This window comes from Vanessa cardui, chromosome 16 (assembly GCF_905220365.1).
Source record: "Vanessa cardui chromosome 16, ilVanCard2.1, whole genome shotgun sequence".
NCBI classification, from domain to species: domain Eukaryota; kingdom Metazoa; phylum Arthropoda; class Insecta; order Lepidoptera; family Nymphalidae; genus Vanessa; species Vanessa cardui.
In genome coordinates, this window is record NC_061138.1 from 8,073,322 (window position 1) to 8,091,533 (window position 18,212).

At 35.1% G+C, this 18,212-nt stretch overlaps 1 protein-coding gene across 1 annotated transcript; it reads right to left on the minus strand.

The window, feature by feature from the left end:
• Positions 1 to 1,313: 1,313 nt before the first annotated feature.
• On the minus strand, positions 1,314 to 16,763 carry LOC124536253 (helicase sen1). The gene is made up of 16 exons (XM_047112759.1): positions 16,406 to 16,763; positions 14,793 to 15,828; positions 13,128 to 14,004; positions 12,887 to 13,047; positions 12,672 to 12,806; positions 12,360 to 12,586; positions 9,972 to 10,080; positions 9,206 to 9,367; positions 8,411 to 8,550; positions 7,310 to 7,429; positions 6,216 to 6,346; positions 5,509 to 5,653; positions 5,021 to 5,261; positions 4,727 to 4,886; positions 4,472 to 4,655; positions 1,314 to 2,887 (listed from the first exon to the last, which is right to left on the minus strand). The coding sequence occupies exons 1-16, from the start codon at positions 16,586 to 16,588 to the stop codon at positions 2,747 to 2,749; spliced, it is 4,152 nt and encodes a 1,383-aa protein (XP_046968715.1). The 5' UTR covers positions 16,589 to 16,763; the 3' UTR covers positions 1,314 to 2,746.
• Positions 16,764 to 18,212: the final 1,449 nt, after the last annotated feature.

Here is an 18,212-nt window from a genome sequence, read left to right on the forward strand (position 1 = left end):
AACTTTCTTCGTCGAATTCTTACGTCGAACTTCGTACTCGATACTGTGTTTAAGGACTTATTTAGGATTACAATTAACTTACGTAGGCCTTAGTTTGTTACCTTAGCTAATGTTAATTTTGTTAATGTCCATTGTAGATGGATGGGCATCAATTGTGTAATACTGTAATTTGACATTTATAAGTGGTTATGAAAATAATTTTCTGCAATGGATTTTTTGCTAAAAAAGAAATCCTGCTGTAATATTTTGTTTTATTTATCCCTGTACTGAGTTTCTGATAGCTAATTTTGTCAGAAGACTTTGGTTTTTTCACTGGAACTATGTAAAACTACCAGTGTAAAAAAATTATTACTCCCAAAATTTGCAATTTTTCTCTGCTTAAAATAGCTGGCGACCATTTTGATATATAATTTGCTCATGTTTTATATACCTAGATTCAATACGAATTGATAAAGTCGTTATTAAGAAGCCACGTACTGACTCGTTAGCAGTATTTGTGGTCGCGTACAAAATCAAGCCAGTTTTGCTCAAGATCGATGAGGTCTCACATCCGGAAAACTATCGCCAGCACTGCCTGTATAATAATAATACGGCTTACTCAAAAAAAGAAAAAGAATTTAAATGACTAGATGAAAAGGATATCCGATAGCTGACCATAAGCTTGTCGTAGAGTTGTGTTTTGATGATGCTATAAACATAAATTGGACTATTTCATGTTTTTTTTTTCAGAGAACAAGTAAAGTTGGGCGTGCGTCATGTCAATTTTTTTTAGGAAAAGTTAAGATATATATTTAAAAATTGTGTAAGGTACTAGATGTGCCCACGACCTTGTACGCCTTTGAATATAACAAAAAAAATAATATTATTGTAGCCTAAGTTACTCCCTATTATGTCAGTTATCTGCCAGTGAATGGTCCAGTCGTTTCAGAGATTAGCCGGAACAAACAGAGGTGCGACATAAATTGTAAAAAAAATATTTTGGTATAACTATAATATATCAATTGCGTAGAGAAGGGATATTTTGATATTACTAACAGACACTCCAATTTTATGATATGTATAGGTAATAGTTAGTCTTTTTTGGGACCTCGCAACACCATATTTTTAGAAAATTCTACTTTTTTAAATGTTTTCCTTAATTGCATTTCAAATGTAGGAAATGTATTAGTTGGTCGTATGTCGAGTATATAAGTATCGTGTTTGATCGTAAAAGAAAACTCTTCTTAAACATTGCTGTTCTGTTAACATTGAACATAAAATACACAAAGAACTAATATTTGCTTGATATTAAATGAATTAAAAAATCGTGTTTTTCATATTTTATTGTAAGAACAACGACATCGTTAGACACTATCTAACATCAAAACTTATATTTATATATACATAAGACTTCATAGATTATACCTTATATTAGTTGTATTCAATGGTATTACATTACTTACTCAAGTAACAATTTTTTTTCTTGCGAAATTCCGAATATTTTGTTACTGTAAAATATTTATAAAAAAATATGAAATTAACTCTAATCGTTATAGGATAATTTTTGGATAGTCGTGTAACATATGTAAATGTAGGCTTTATTGTCTTGTTACACTAAAATTGTTTTCTTTTTAAACCAGTTCATTGGTTACATACCATAGTTAACTACATACAAACTTCTACATATATTTGTATATAAATTCAAAATAATGTGACAGTTAAATGCTACTCCGTATCACTGGTCTGCTTAAGCTTACGTGCACTTGTATAGTACGACACAAATTAGATGTAGCATCGGAAAATGCAATGGAATGAAAATAAAATCGATTACTGCCGATTTACACAACCAATAGAAATAGCTCCCTATCGCGTCATTCGACGCTATAGATTCTCGCGTTAGTTCAATTCAAGAATAAAAGTGCATGTAAATCGGCGTGTCAAATTGACGAAAATATTAGTTTATATTACAAGTTATTACGTTTGTGTAAAGATCATATTCGCATGAGAAATAAATATTGATAATTTGGGACAGCGTACTCAATTCGGATGTGATCGGTTTTACGAATTTTGTCGATGCGACATCTAAGTTGTGTCGTGCTATAAAGCCTATTAGAATCACAGGAGAAGTAGATAATAAAAAACTTCGATATAGAATTGAAGTTTTGTTCGTTGACAAAATGAAAACTTGTCAATGTGTCGAGATCTGTAGTGTACAAAATGTAGTATTAAAATAAATAAGAATAAATCCACAGCTCTTTGTAATTCGTAATGTACCTGAACTTTGTAAATCGCAGGGGATACGTCAATCCAAGCTTTGTTATCATTACTCCCTCTTTGATTAAAATAGGCTGTACTAAAGGAAATTTTAGTGGAAATGGAACGAGGCTTCTTTATTCTTAACTAGAAAGAAGTAAATGTTATTAGCATTGCTTGAGGCAGGACTGGTTGTTTTTTAATATGAGTATACCGTCTTAATTTATTTTATCAATTTTGTTTATCAAGTATGGGTTACCGTTACAGTAGTTTAGTGCTTAAAATTGTATGTTCAAATATTACATTGTAACTTATTTTAAACATATTATTGATGAATTATTATTTATTATTATCTTACAATTACTGACGAGTACAAAAATTAAATGTAAAGCTATGATGGCACGATGTAAAAGGTAAATGCCACAAAACTAATGTTAATTGATTAGAAATCACAATTTTTTAGTAAAGAGATGTCACTTATTTACGGGTAAAGTAAATAAAGTAACAGCCTCATTTACGAGCTTGTAACATAATTCAAAACTTCTGCATTAGAAATTGACCGAACCGACGCGTGTTGGCATATTTTGTTTGGAAGTGTTTTGTAAACTCTTCTATTACGTGCGTCATCAACTAACGTCTGCCATTGATTATTTCTCTGAAAACAGAAAAAGATCACAATTAATTAATAATTTTTATGTTCATAATATACGCATAATATAATATATTGATGACTTTTAATTGTACAGGCTGTATATTGTTTTGAAGTATAACAAGCAATTGGAGAGCTAGATAGTTAAGCTTGTGTTTATGTTTGGCACTTGTGCTTATTTTTTTTAGTTTAATCCGATGTAAAGTGATTACTAATGACCATGGAAACCAGAAATTTAACAGCTCTTTTTTTGAAACCTTGGGATTTGTATTGAAGTATCAAGTACCTTACTTGCTCAGCTCACCAATGTTTTAGATGCCAAATTGGCTTTACCTTCTAATTGACCGCAGAACCGAACGAGGCTCGAAACATGAGAAACAAGTATTATAATGCTGGTTTTGGCAGTAAGGGGAATCTCCTCAAAGTATCGAGATACATACGACATAGTATTAAATTAATATATGCTATAATGTGATTTCAGTCAATATATCATTAACCTTTAATTTAGTTTAGCCTTAAATAGGCTATTTGACTGGTTTTTTAAATCCATTTTATATTATTTAGTAGAGGTTAAGGAACCCAGTCAAAGTTGATTTTTTTATTTTTAGTACATATTTGCCGAAAAATATCATATTTACAATACCATATTTAAATAACGCGCGAAAACGCTACATGGACAATATGGCACTGCAATGGGGTCGGTGACGTCACTTTGCTGTATTATAATCTGTGGTATATATAGCAGAAAAGCAAGGTTTACAAGAAAGTGACTTCATTATAAGCCCGGCCAATCAGAAGCGTATTGTGTCACGTGACAAACGTTTGAAAAAATAAATGCACTTTTATTTATTGATTTTTGAATAAATTAAGTATTATTTTCAAGTTTCATTAGTAAATAACCATTTTCAAATTCATAATATACACTGATTACAATAATTCACAATTTATTTTTCGCATTGTCAAATAGCCTATTACGAACGAAACTTTTAACGACTTTAAATATAATAAAAAGCTGTCTGCAATCAGTTTATCCAAGAATATTTGGTGGCATGTCAAATATCTATAAATATTTTTCTCACGCAAAATTCTAAATAACAATGACATTGACGTTGGTATAAAAAAATAACTTTCAAAATAGCAAGTCCTAGTCGATAGCAAAATTTACTAAAATGAACACAGTGCAATGTGGAATTGGAGTATTTATCACCCCGTAACATGGATAATTTAATAGTCGAGTCGCTTTGGTTGCTTGCGTATAGAGCGTTTACTTGGTGGTACCGTCTGGGTTGGTACCAGCCACTCATCAGTTATTCTTCCGCCAAATAACAGTACTCAGTATTGTTGTTTTTCGGTTTGAAGGGTGATTGAGCCAGTGTAACTACAGGCACAAGGGACATACCATCTTAGTGCCCAAGGTTGGTGGCACATTGACGATGTAAGGAATAGTTAATATTTGTTACAGTGTCATTGTCTATGGGTGATGGTGACCACTTACCATCAGGTGGCCCATATGCTCGTCCGCCAAACTATAACATAAAAAAAAGAAAAAAAAAAAGTAAAAGAGCGAGTATCCAGAGAGCAGGCACGCACCACGAGCGCGAGCGGGTTGAGACACACGAGCAGCGCGTGCCTCGCGCGCGTCAGCATGACGTTCATGCGGCCCGTGTCCGTGAGGAAGCCCACGCCGTGGCTGCGCGCCAGCGACACCACCACCACGTCGCGCTCCTGGCCCTGGAAGCTGTCCACCGTGTTCACCTCCACCGGGCTCTCCGACCTGTCGCCAGAGAAGTCGCTTGCATTACTCGTCGTAACGTCAGTAGGCGGGGGGGTGGGGTCGGTACGCACGGGTCCTGCAGCGCGCGCAGGCAGGAGCGCAGCAAGTCTCGGTGCGCGCTGTACGGCGTGATGACGGCGAGCGACAGGCGGCGCGCGCGCACGCCGCCCGCCAGCGCCGCCGCCACGCGCGCCACGCCCCACGCCTCCATCTCGTTCGCGCCCGACTGGCCTGTGGACGGAGCACGTGTGCGGGTTTTACTTTGACGAGCTCTAGTGGGGGAATTATTTTAAAGGACATTGTCATATTAGTTGCCCTTGCAACCTTCGGTTACATATAATATATTCATGCGATGTGACACGAACCCTGTCCCTTGTCGCCGCTGGAGATGGCGAGCATGGTGTAGGGCGGCAGGTCGAGGCTGGCCGGGGGGGGCGCCACGCTGCGCACTCGGCCGCCGTAGAAGGCGCGGTTGGGGTAGTCGGCGATGGCGGGGTGCATGCGGTACTGCTGGTCCAGCAGCACCACGGGCCCGTCGCGCGGGTCGGCGCCGCCCGACGACAGCCGCGAGAACAGGCTCTCGGCCAGGCCGTGCTGCTTGGCGCGCTGGCGGGGACGGACAGTTATCGCACGGACAACACAACGGGACACGAGACGTTACGCTTTATGCCTCTAATACAGTACTCAGATACCCGAGAAGCGAACTCTGCAGTACACAGTTTATTTGCCAGTAAAATGACTGGTGAGTCGTGCCGTGCTATCCAGCCAGGATTACCCAAAGTCTTATATACTGGCTATTTGTAACTGACGTCATAAAGCATTTTGGAACAAAATGTAGCGAGTGGATTCTCACTTGCGAGCAAATGAAACCGGGCAACTGCTGCGGGTCCCCGATGAGCGTGAGGCGAGTCACGTCCAGCGTCAGCGGAATGAGCGTCTCCGGTTCGATCGCCTGTCCCGCTTCGTCCACTATGCAGAGGGCTATGCGACCCTTCAAACTGAAATATAAAACAATAAAAAGCATCTGTTATACCATTTTCTTCTACGTCACATATATGTACCGAATATACTGTATTATAAAAATGTTTTTAATAATTCCAATACTACAAGTGTTTTTTTTTTATTATTTATTTATTTGTTAACATATATACAATAATATTTTCGTTTAAAGGGTGCAAACATAAACTCGAGAAGTTTTCCCGTGCACCCTGCGTCATCGACTCTAATCATTATAAAAGTAAAATTGATTAAAAAAAAAGTACAAATACTAAACTAAATTATACAGAGAAAATATAATGATAACATTAGTGACATGCAGGTAATATTACAAAAAATTTTTATTGAAATAACTCCATGTCGGTAGATGTATATATTTTTTTCTTGTTAAGTGCGTATAGGGTGTTCGTAAAATAATGTTATTATTTTTATATCAAATAATTGAATTATTGAAAAATAATTGAATTATGTATCTTTTAATTCTAGCTAAACTAAACGAAGAATCGACGAGCGTTCGATCACAAGGATCAGTGGCAAGGGTAAGCAGTAAGCAAGGCGCGCTACCCTCTCATCTTGTAGTTGTGCGCGCTGGCCAGCGTGGTGACGATGATGTGCGCGCAGTCGATGATGCGGCGCTCGGCGTGCAGCAGGCGCTCGGGCCGCAGCGCTTCGCCCTCCGCGCCGCCGCCGCGCAGCTGCGCCACAGACAAACGCACTATATCGCACATGCCGGAAGCTCTCACCGCTTTTAAATGTTGAACAAGAGTAACTGTACGGGCTAACACGCTGATTTGTAGCGTAAGCAAACCGCGCTACAACGGCGAATTATATTTTATACCTCAGTCCGGCAACGTGCAGCCGCGCCAACAAACGCTACATATCGCACATGCCGGAAGCTCTCACCGCTTATAAATGTTGAAAAAGAGTAACTGTACGGGCTAACACGCTGATTTGTAGCGTAAGCAAACCGCGCTACAACGGCAAATTATATTTTATACCTCAGTCCGGCAACGTGCAGCCGCGCGTGCTCACGGGTCTCAATATCATTATATAATTAGCAAATTATCATTTTATCAAATAAAGTTATCAAACATATCAACTTCTATCAATTATCAAGCGTATCAACTTATATCAATTATTAACTATCAACCAAGGGTGTATAGGGCACGTATCAGCCCGTACATTACCTTTTTTGGTCCTTCGAGCCGTAGAACTTCGTGCGTGTGAGTCTAAGCAGGACCATACGTGTGAAAGAACCAGTGCCATAAACATTGACTATATGGCACAGTTCAGCAGTGACAGTTTAGGTGATATCAACATCCTAACATTGGCAGCATCAGCAGAAAAGTAGTAAGGACAGAACAGCAACCATCGAGTAACAAATTAACCTAACCTTAACTATTGAGTTTCTCGCAGATACTTCTCGATAGAAGCTACATTCCGAAACAGTGGTAGCTTCACTTAATGTAGTTGTTGAATAACGATTCAAAAGTACTTGTTAAAGTATTTGATTTCAGAAGAATCGATGCAAGAAACTCAGCGGTTTTTCTTTTAAGCTGTATTTGACCGATTATTTTTTTCATACAATAATAAAATAAAATAACATCTGAGAAATTAGCTTAGTTTGTATGTGATTTGATACAAATAGAGTGTCATACCAAATTGATCCTCTCAGCCAGATTGGCCACCTTCCCCTGGCAGTAGGCTACCCGCACGGGGTCTTTCGCGTCTCGGGCTTGCGTTTTCCACATATTTATCTTCGCTTCCAGGTGAGAAATCTAGTACAAAATGTTTTACATTTAAAATTTATAATTATAAATATATATAAAAATTATAATAATATTATAATAATAATTATTATAAATATAATATTTACAAAAAAGTAAAATATGATGTACATTTATTGTAGTGTGTAATTATGACGAGCATATAAATTCATCTCAACATTTTGAATAACATTATTATAGAACTAGTGAACTGCACTTTATTCACTTCACCCCTAACGGGGTTACCTTTAAGGACGGAGTTTGTAAAATCCGTTTTAAGCGGACCTACAGCCTAGAAGAAACCTACCTGTCAAATATCAAATTTGTAGGTGTTATAGTTTCTGAGGTTTCGTGAATCAGTGAGCGGTATTTCGCTTTTATATATATAGACTAATAACAACTCTAAATGGGTTCAGATATATTGAAGAACATAAGATTTTATCGTTGAGAGTTTTGAATGTATAGAACGTGCACAGCCCACACACAGTACAGAGGTGGCACCTTGAACAAAATGCCATCTTTGACGCCAGACATCTTCAACACGTCAGCTTAAAATATTACCACTAAAAGTGAGCCGAGATGGCCCAGTAGTCGAAACGAGTGCATCTTAACCTATGATCGCGGGTTCAAATCCAGGTAGGTCACTGAATATTCGTTCTTAATTTGTGTTGATAAATCATCTCGTGCTCGACGATGAACGAAAACATAGCGAGGAAACCTGCATGTGTCTAATTTCATCGAAATTCTGCCATATGTGCATTCTACAAACCCGCACTAGAACAGCGGGGGGGGGGGGATATGTTTCGACTCTTCTCCTAAAAGAGGAAAAAGCCTTAACCCAGCAGTGGGTAATCTACAGGCTGTGGTCAAGCATTACAAAGACATAGTAACAGTGCGGGCGGTAAAGGGCAAAGGAGGCCTTAACCCAGCAGTGGGAAATCTACAGGCTGTGGTTAAACATGACAAAGACACAGTAACAGTGCGGGCGGTCACCTCCTCGTGTCGCGCGGGCGGCGCGGCGTCGGCGCGCGCGCGCGCGTGGTCGCGCTGCGCGAGCTGCTGCGAGCTCACGTCGCGCGCGCGCGCGTGCATGGCCTCCAGCCGCCCCACGCGCACCATGCGGAACCGCTCCTCTGCCGACCGACGAACGGACGGTTATATTAGAGAATACATACATACGATCGATTGATGACTGATTAATCAACGCGCACCATGCGGAACCGCTCCTCTGCCGACCAGGGAACGGACGGTTATATTAGAGAACACAATCGATTGAAGCCTGGTTGATCGATGTTATTGTATGAGTGTTGCCAGGCTTCAGGTGAATCGAGTATTGAACATTTCTAGTAATATTTCACTCTTTATCAAGGGAGACTAGTCAAATGTGCGGCCGACCAACGAACGGACGGTTACGTTAGAGAATACAATCGATTGAAGCCTGGTTGATCGATTTTATTACATGAGTGATGCCAGGCTTCAGGTGAATTGAGTATTGAACATTTCTAGCAATATTTCACTCTATATCAAGGGAGACTAGTTTAGACGCGGCCATTTTTTCATGGAAAATGGCGTCGAGGGGCCTCTATCTTCACCCACCACCACCCCACTTGACTTTATAGGATGTCCACTAGATTGTCTTTGATTGCATTAAAAAACTGTATTAAGGTCATTCAAGTATTCTACGAACAATTTTAAATCGTCATTTTATAGAATTATATTAAGAGCTCTCACTAGTTGGCGCCCATTGCGAAGTTACTCCGTTACCAGTAGTTACTCTTTTGAAATTACCTTTAGGTAAACTTTGCCTGATGTTGAGCAACCTGATTACTAGCTCATCCACGGCGGCGTTACTCGTTGCACAGATTAATATTTTGCCGCGGTCCTGGTATCTTTTGTTCATCGCATTGTAGAAGTAAGTCATGACCATTGCACAGATTACGCTCGATTTCCCTGCAATAAAGAAAACTTATGTAAATAATTTGAGGCCCATATAACAATAACGTCACACGCTGATAGGTAGAGGAAAAAGTCATAACTTTCATGACGTCATGTACAAATCTTAAGTTTAAATAACGACCATTTCCAGCTTTCATGCTTTGACAAAAGCATCTAGGTTTGGATCTCATTGTCTTGGAGTAAAAATGGAGAATCGGTATACCCAACTTTGACAGCTATTACAACTGTATTTGGGGGTCGTATCCAAAAAATTTATAGACGAGCCATGGAAGTACTTTCTGTAACGACGATGATACTATATATAAATTTATATTTTTCTGACCAATTTCTCGAAATACTGTTATATACATAATTCGAACATTTCTAAATGAAAAAATTCCAAAATTTGATATCCTATTAGGAAGTGGGGGTCACTCTCAGAATCATGAAATTTCTATGGCCCCATATATTTAACTGTGTTACACATGCTGAGCTATAAATATAATGAAAATCGCATAAGTAAATGTCTCAAAAATTCTCGAACTTATAAATTATTGTTATATGTACATAACTTCTTATAAACAGTAATATAAAATATAGTATTGTTGAGTATATGTACCTGTTCCCGGTGGTCCTTGTACCATTTGTAAGCTGGGTTCGTCACCGAGTGCCGCGGACACAGAACGACTTACTGCTAATTTTTGACTTGGGTTTAAAGTCTTTGTCCACTGGAATAAAAAGTAAATAATTAAAATATCTCGGTAGCTACACATTAAAACAGTAACATTTACTGATCGACCTTTGGCCGATGAAGTTCGTCATTTGTCATATATCATTTTAGCATAACAGACCCTTGTGTAGCAGAAATAGTTAAGACGAAATGGCAAAGAGTAATTAATAAAAAAAAGTCTGCACAGGAAGGAGTAAACCAGTGAACTATATGAAATTGTTAAATACCTCTATGCTAAAAGCAGTCGATTCGATAGCCAAGATACATCTAAGAAAAAATTATCACCTAAAGATAAATTAAACAGGCACATGATCATATTAATTAAATTGAAAATATATACGAAGTATATGGCTAACATCGGAACAATCGAACCGTCGATCGTCTACGAGCCCGGGGTCATCACCGGTAGTCCTTGCGAAAAATGGTAGCACAAGATTCTGTGTGGACAATGTGATGTTGAAAAATGTTATCAAGAAAAATAGTTATAGTGCGCTTCGAATAGACGACACTTTGAGTATGCTCAGTGGCATGGAATGGTTTTTCACTATTAATTTAAAATGTGGTTAGTGGCAAGTTCGATATATCCAAAAGCTAAGGAAAAGATAACGTTTGGTATGAGAATTAGAAATGGATTCAAGCTGTATTAGCGGTCATGATATTTGTCAATACAACCTTATGGTTATTAATAAGGCGATGCTTCAAGAATCTGGTAAATATGCCATTCAATTTGATCCGCAAAGCCAATTGGAAACTGAGCCCAAATAAACCAAAGAGCCCATTTAAGAAAGAAGTATTTCATTCAGGGCAGGTAATTATCTACGCAAAGTAGTAAAAATGGACCCTGTGTGAATAAAGGCTGTACTGCAATGGCCTACCCGGAAGATCAATGGAGTATTACGTTAATTTCTTGGACTGTATACATATAGAGAAACCATTGCATTGACAAACAAGAAGTGATATGCTAAGATTTTCTATGGGACTCAAATTGTAGAGATACTTTCTGTGAACTAAAAACACATATCTATGAAATGTAAAACATAAGGTCGTAAACAAGTTGTAACTTAGTAAGACCTTTTCAAAACTAGAGAAAAAGTCGCATTCCTCGATTTTAATTGCTTGGCTTGGATCACAAGTATCTCATGGGGCGGATCATGCAACCTTGTAATAATAAAGCTTATATTATTGCTCAATAAATAATAATAATAAATCCTGAGGAGTAATTAGCAAGATGTCTTATTAGTTCGAAAATGGAAAATAATTTATCATGTATAGTAGTGCAAGAAAGGTAAGGTTGTCACTACTCTTTTGAGGCAACTTTTGACGATATTGCAGCTCACCTTGGCCTCGTTTTCTAAAAATCCGGCACTTACTTTATTAGATACATAGGGAAGATGTAAGATAAGCATAAGTATGCAAGTAGATCAGTAAAGGGTCAAGAATCAAGAAATAATTTAATTTTTAACAGCGTTTGGCGATGGTTATTGCTGGGCCTTAATGACTCAATGTGAATCAAGCGAACACTCGACGTAGCTTCCGTTAGATAAGGGGTTTTACATTAAAGACAACACATAGAATTACGTATTTCATACAAATGTATATATATATATATATATAATTTTATACATAGTTCCTATTGTCTAATGCATTATCATTGTTAAAGCGAGGAAAGCTATTAAGAAAATCTTTTGTGATAGCTGTTTGTATTATCAGATTTGGGACTGCCAGTACGGGTATCGCCCGTGATATTTAGATCGCGTATAGCACAAAGGACTTCTTTCCAAGCTTCCTTACTATTCATATATGTTGCACGAACTAGATAGCTCAAGGCAGGGTTTCTAAGATGGAATATTTGTTATGACAAAGACTCATAGCTGTATTTTTTATTGATAAAGGATTGTTCTATTCGTTGTAGGTCCACGTTGTAACTTGTATATCGACTGGGTATATCGGTTCATTTTGGAGGATGCAAAGTTATAAATAATCAGTGTAATGATGACTAATGCGGAATTATGGCATGTGTATGCTGTAAAATATTATCCAAACATATAACTACAATATAAAATGTTTTATCTTGTGGGTTTTAAACGAATACTAATTTTCATTAATAATGTTGTATTTGAAGGTTTCGATGGGGGGATGATAGAGGTTGAAATTGCGAAAAATCCTTGCTGAAATCAAGTTATCAAATAAAATGATTCCTAAAATAGGAAATACCAACTTTCGAGATCGAATAATTTTGTGACAAATATAATTGTATAATTATAGATTAAAAATTACCTGCGTATTCATATTTATAGTAGTGTCATGTGTGGGGTAGTGACAGGTTTGAGGCCTAAGAATTGCTTGACTAAGAGGAGAGCCGGCTAAATATTCCATAGCTTCAAATAGCGTTAATTCATTATTAATATACGCTAAATTCCGCCCTATCACAAGTTCACCGGATTTTAAGTACATCATTTTATCAGTAAATGTCGCATAAAGAGATAAGCTGAAAGTTTTGCTATCTGAAATGAAAAAGTTAGTTTGTAAATTATTTTATATAACAACAATGAACAAAAAAATAGTTGTAGTTAGTAGAATTAGTATTACTTTTCGGAGACGGCAGACATCGTACATTATGAACGAAAAAAAATCTGCATATTTTTGCATTTTCTGGTCCGAATTCGACCATCATTATTTCACCTACTCTCGGTAAATGTTTCATTTCTGAATTAGGCAGTGAAACTGAAAATGATACAATATTATTATTATTAAAATGTTGAATAGAAAGAAAAAAATATAATATGTAAAAAAATCAAACGCACTGTTTACACTTAAATTAAATAAATCAAAGTATCGTTCTTGGGGAGGTACGGGCGGCAGTGACTCTATTCGTAAGGGAAGTCCATTGTTTTGATTTCGTATTCTCATGTACGCTTGTGTTATGCATTCCCAAATTTCCATCAGAAGTAAATCTCCGACAAGTCTGGAATTAATTAAAATATCAATTACATTTATCGTATGTTCTTTAAATGGTACAAATAATTATTTCGAAATCTAACATACCCAATATACTGTCTGTGGCTATCAAAAGAGTGGTATATGGCCATAGGAGGATTATTGTGACCCAGAATTGGAGGTGGATCTGCTGTGTTCATTTGTTCATTCAACCATTGGGGATTCCAACGAAGGATTTTCATAAGAGTTATTTTTTCTAAAGAGAATATAGGTTTCTGTCTAACGTCTAACAATCTTGTTTTAACTAATTTCGTTTTATTCATTTTATTTCCAGGTTCAATTTGGAACAAGTGTACTACCGGTTCAGCGTTCGAGAAACGGACCCGCTTTGCTGGCTTCTTAGGAGGAAGAGGCTCTACCTTAGACACTGGCTTTCCAGACTGTGATTCTTTACTATCATTTAAAGGTTTTAAGCTTCTAGCTGGAATTCTGTACTCCGATTCACAGCTTTTTGGAGATGTTTTATTGCTAGACTGTGATTTACTTTTTCTGTTCTCTATAGGTTTTTCTTTGGTTTTAGTTGATATTATTGATACATTGGCATCAGATTTTTCACACCCATCATTGCTTTCTGCAAGTTTTTGCAAGGGTTCATTTATTATTTTTGATTCTAGTGTTGGTGACTTAATCTTCTCTTTTTCTTGGCTATTTCTTCTTTTCATAGGTTTTACTGTGGCCTTAATGACATCTGTTAAAAACGCGCCTCGGTTTGAAGTAGTTACTTTGACATTACTTACAACCTTATTTGTGTTATTTGTAATTTTTTTGTTAGTATCGTCAGTTTCTTTCTCTTTATCAGCAATTTCTTTGAGTTTCTTTTTTCGTTCTTCTTTTTGTGAATTGGATATGGATTTTTTCGAAGATGATGATGATGATGTGTGTTTATTGGTTTTTTTCTTATTATTTGATTTGCTTTTTGATTTACCTATAAAATTTCATTAAAAATTAGACTTACTTTTTAATTGAATAAGAGAATTGGTATTGGAATAAAGAAGTCAGTCGGAATTAAATCTAATTAGAAAAAATTCAAGCAAACTTTTGATTCTATAAGCAAGTATCACTGGACCACACACCCACACTGACTCCTTACAGATAATTTTAAATAAGTACATGTAATGTAAATTCTTCTTTATATTATATTTTTCAAGTCTATTTTTAAATAATTTATTTGGAGTATGTCTTGTAATTTTGTAATGTGTTTTTTATTAGGAAAAAAGGTGAGATAAGAAACAGGTGTAAAAGGATATATATAAGTTTAAAGTTATTCATAGATTAATATTATTTTGTAAACTTGTAATATGCAATTTACAGACATTTTAACTAACAATCATTCTCATACAGCTTAAAATTTGTACAGTAGCTTATGTATTAAAAATGTTACCAACAAATATCCATTATCCAAGGACAAAGGTCAAAAAAATAGTTTTTTATCTCTCTTAAATGTGAGTGTTATAAACATAGACTAACTTATGTGAAAATGCACAATTCAATTCTCAATCACAGCTTAGCCAAATATATAATATTTTATAAAAATATGTACATATATTTGTGACAATCCTAGTTTGTAATTAATTTATTATCACTTTACAATTACATATATCACAATCCAATAACAGCAAAAAAAAATACTATTTTCATTGTTATATTAAAACAAAAAAACAAATTTGTGACATTGCTGTCATATTACATTATTAAATAAAGTTGAAAACTTACTTTCTGTAGATTGATAATGAGATTTTCTTCGGCTTGGTTTGACCAGAGGTTCTATCATTTGAGCCATTTTGATTGATGTGTGAGGACCTTGTTGTACTGGAACAAGTGCTTCTTCTAGTTCATTAGTATTATCTTCAACGCTTACTCCATCAACTTGGTCTCTTTCAAGGATTTCTTCCACCTTTGAAGAAGTTGAAGCACTTTCCAATTCTTTTGTTTCAGGGATAGGTTGTATTTCTGGAAGCTCAGGTGGTATTGTAATGATATCATCAATAAAGTCTTCTTCATCATTATCTTTATCAATGTTATTAAATACAATGTCATCCAATTGACTGTAAGAACTATCTTCGATGCTTGTATCCAATTTATCTGTTCTATTTTGTTCAATTTTTGTGAATGGCTTTCCAGGTGAACTCTGTGACAGCCTTAAAAACCACTGTTCAGATTCACTGTCACTATCACTATCAATCTGAATTGGTTCGTCATCATCATACCCCAAGTATTCTTGTTTAACATTAAATGCTTCATACTGTAAGTCTTCATTTTCAGTTTTTATATTGTCTTTAGTTAAGTCCTCTATTATAGGATCAAGTTTAATTTTTTTACTGAAACACTCTTGTGCTTTTGGTTCATTATCACTGTCAGATATTATGTTTATTATATCATCATCAAATTTATCATCTGGTTCCTTTTTAAGGTCACTAATCTTGCTTTCAACATTTAATTTACGTTTTAACTGTAACATTGTTTTGCTATTCGGTGATTCCTCATTTTTTATTACTGGCTTGTGTTCTTTTGTATTTGATACGTAACTATCAACCTCTATGTCTTCTTCACTGTTGCTTTGAAAATGTATACGACTAACGATAGAAGCTACTACAGTCTTGATCAGCTTAAAAACAAATTTTTCCGAATCCATGATTTTTACCAATGGGGCTCCAATTGTCCACCCAAAACCTATAAGGTCATCTTCAGATAATGTGTATGGAATGTTTGGTGGTATCCTTTTAAGTCCGACATATATGCCATTAGAACTCTGAAAGTATCAATAATGATCTAATTGAAATTTGGGGTTAATTATACTGTAAATTATTAATGTTGATATATATATATATTATTCTTATTCAATGTATTATAAAACAAGGGAAGTCCTTATTTAACTTTGGAAATATGTATATAATAATAATGAATGTTAAAAATTGTTACAAGTTCCTTTCAATAAAACTGTTTTATTGATCAGCATGTTTACAGCAGCTCATGCATTTTGAATACATTTTTAACATTTATTTGGCAATAAACAATAAAATATGAGTTAGTTTTTAGCTTCTCAACATGTACGGTATAGTATTTGTATATTTGATTTGTTAAAATTTTGTTTTAAATTCATTTTATGATAATAATATCTTAACATGTTCATTGACATAAAATAATAAAACTTTTAAGATAGTTACAATTTATATACACACATTATTTTAGTGTACATAGAAACTATGCGATGGATTTTAGTTTACCTTAGAGTTGAATATTTTAGCTACCTATTTTAATTTTTATGAAAAAAGTAGAGTTCGATAATTTAGTCGTATGGTAAAAAAATAATATAAATGATTTTTAACCTTAAGATCAGTGATTGTAACTTCATGTCTTTTGACATTTATCAAGCAGTGATTTCTTGATATCACTATACTTGAAAGTGTAATTGTGTTATCCAATCCTCTGCCGATCCTAACTTCATCACCTTCAGTGAATTCAAATTCCTCATTTCCAAATGTTTGACGGCATAACTTCCACTTAGCCATAACTATATACTCAATTTTAACGATACTATATATAAATCCCTAGCCCACAATTTAACAATAGAATTAATAATTCATTTTATATTATAACTGCGATAATTTTTGCTTTTATGTTATGCATACACAATGCATAAACATCACAGACATACGAACCGCTCTTTTTAACAAAACTTTTGAAAATAAACTGTCAGAGAGTTTATTTGTCACTACAGTACAGCTGACATTGACCGATTTCGTTCAGAAATTTCCATTAATTTTTGTTCTTTCCTTAGAATGTACTGTTTATAGGACTTGCGTATATATGAGTTTCATTTTTCTACCAAACCTTTTTAAATATCTGAACAGATTTTGTCCGTTGTATCGATAGAATTTTTTAATCGATAAAATTCTTACATCAACTTCAGTGATATAGACTGATTATTTGCTATTGCCTTTTTATTCTTCCTCGTATTACTTCGACTATACAAATAATCTTGCTTAAACTTCATGTAAGTATATCACTTTTAAAATTAATGAGAGTGTTAATTAATTTTTACCCTGATATGTTGTGTAATATTAAAGTTCCACATTAATTTAATAAGAAGTTTATGCATTATACAATAAAAATTAAAGAAGATAAATTATTACTTATATTTTATTCTACAATTTGGCAACGTCTATCTATTTCTCTATAGGTACAGTCTCTTAAGAATTGGCGCAATTTTTTTTCATTTGTTGTATTTAAATTAAATCTTAAAAGCAAATCACATGGTAGTTATGAGTAAGGAAGAAGTTTTTATGATTTTTTAAACAGTACAAAATCTATCATCAGTTGTTTTGTAGTTTATAAAACTAATAAAGTATTCCTTATCCTTAAAATTTGTAAATACATTTTATTTTAATAATTATTTAACATTATAAATGTCTTATATCGTGACCGAACGACGAAAAGAAGAGGAGCATCGTAGCTATGGTTTTAGTTTATTTTTTAATATGGCGGACGGGAAAATAGCCCATCTGATGTTAAATTGTTAGCACTGCCTCTTAATATTGAAACCATAAGAATTTTAATAATTCCTAATATCACTAATGCACCACAAACTTTGATGTAATGTTCTCTGTTACAGTATACCACAGTAAAGTAGTTACAGTAGCCTATTTATCCTTAAAACCGCAACACATTACATACACAAGTATTGTTGTTTGGCGTTAGAATATAGGGGGGTCCATATCCTGATGGGCTTGAACGAAAGCCACCATTGAAATAAAAACTAAATATATTATAATTGATCTTTGATGGCATCCACTATTTAGTAAACAAAAAACATAACTGTTTAATCTCGGTCTGAAGGCACAAAGTGACTTTAATAATTATGTATTCAGTATTCTACTATTAATAGCATACATAGCAGCATTGAAACACGGCCGATTAGTGTCTTTTTTTTAAATATTTGAGAGTATTTTTAAATATGGAGAGTTAAACCCTTGCGTTAAAGATAAAGTAGAAAATATTCAACTTAAATTTGCAAGACTTACATTGAAATAAAATTATATGGATCTTTTTTCTAAAATTCGTTGAAATAAATGTTTATATTTGAAATAGTAAGTATTCGTTAATCGCGTTATGGATCGGCCGTGGGTTCGATCC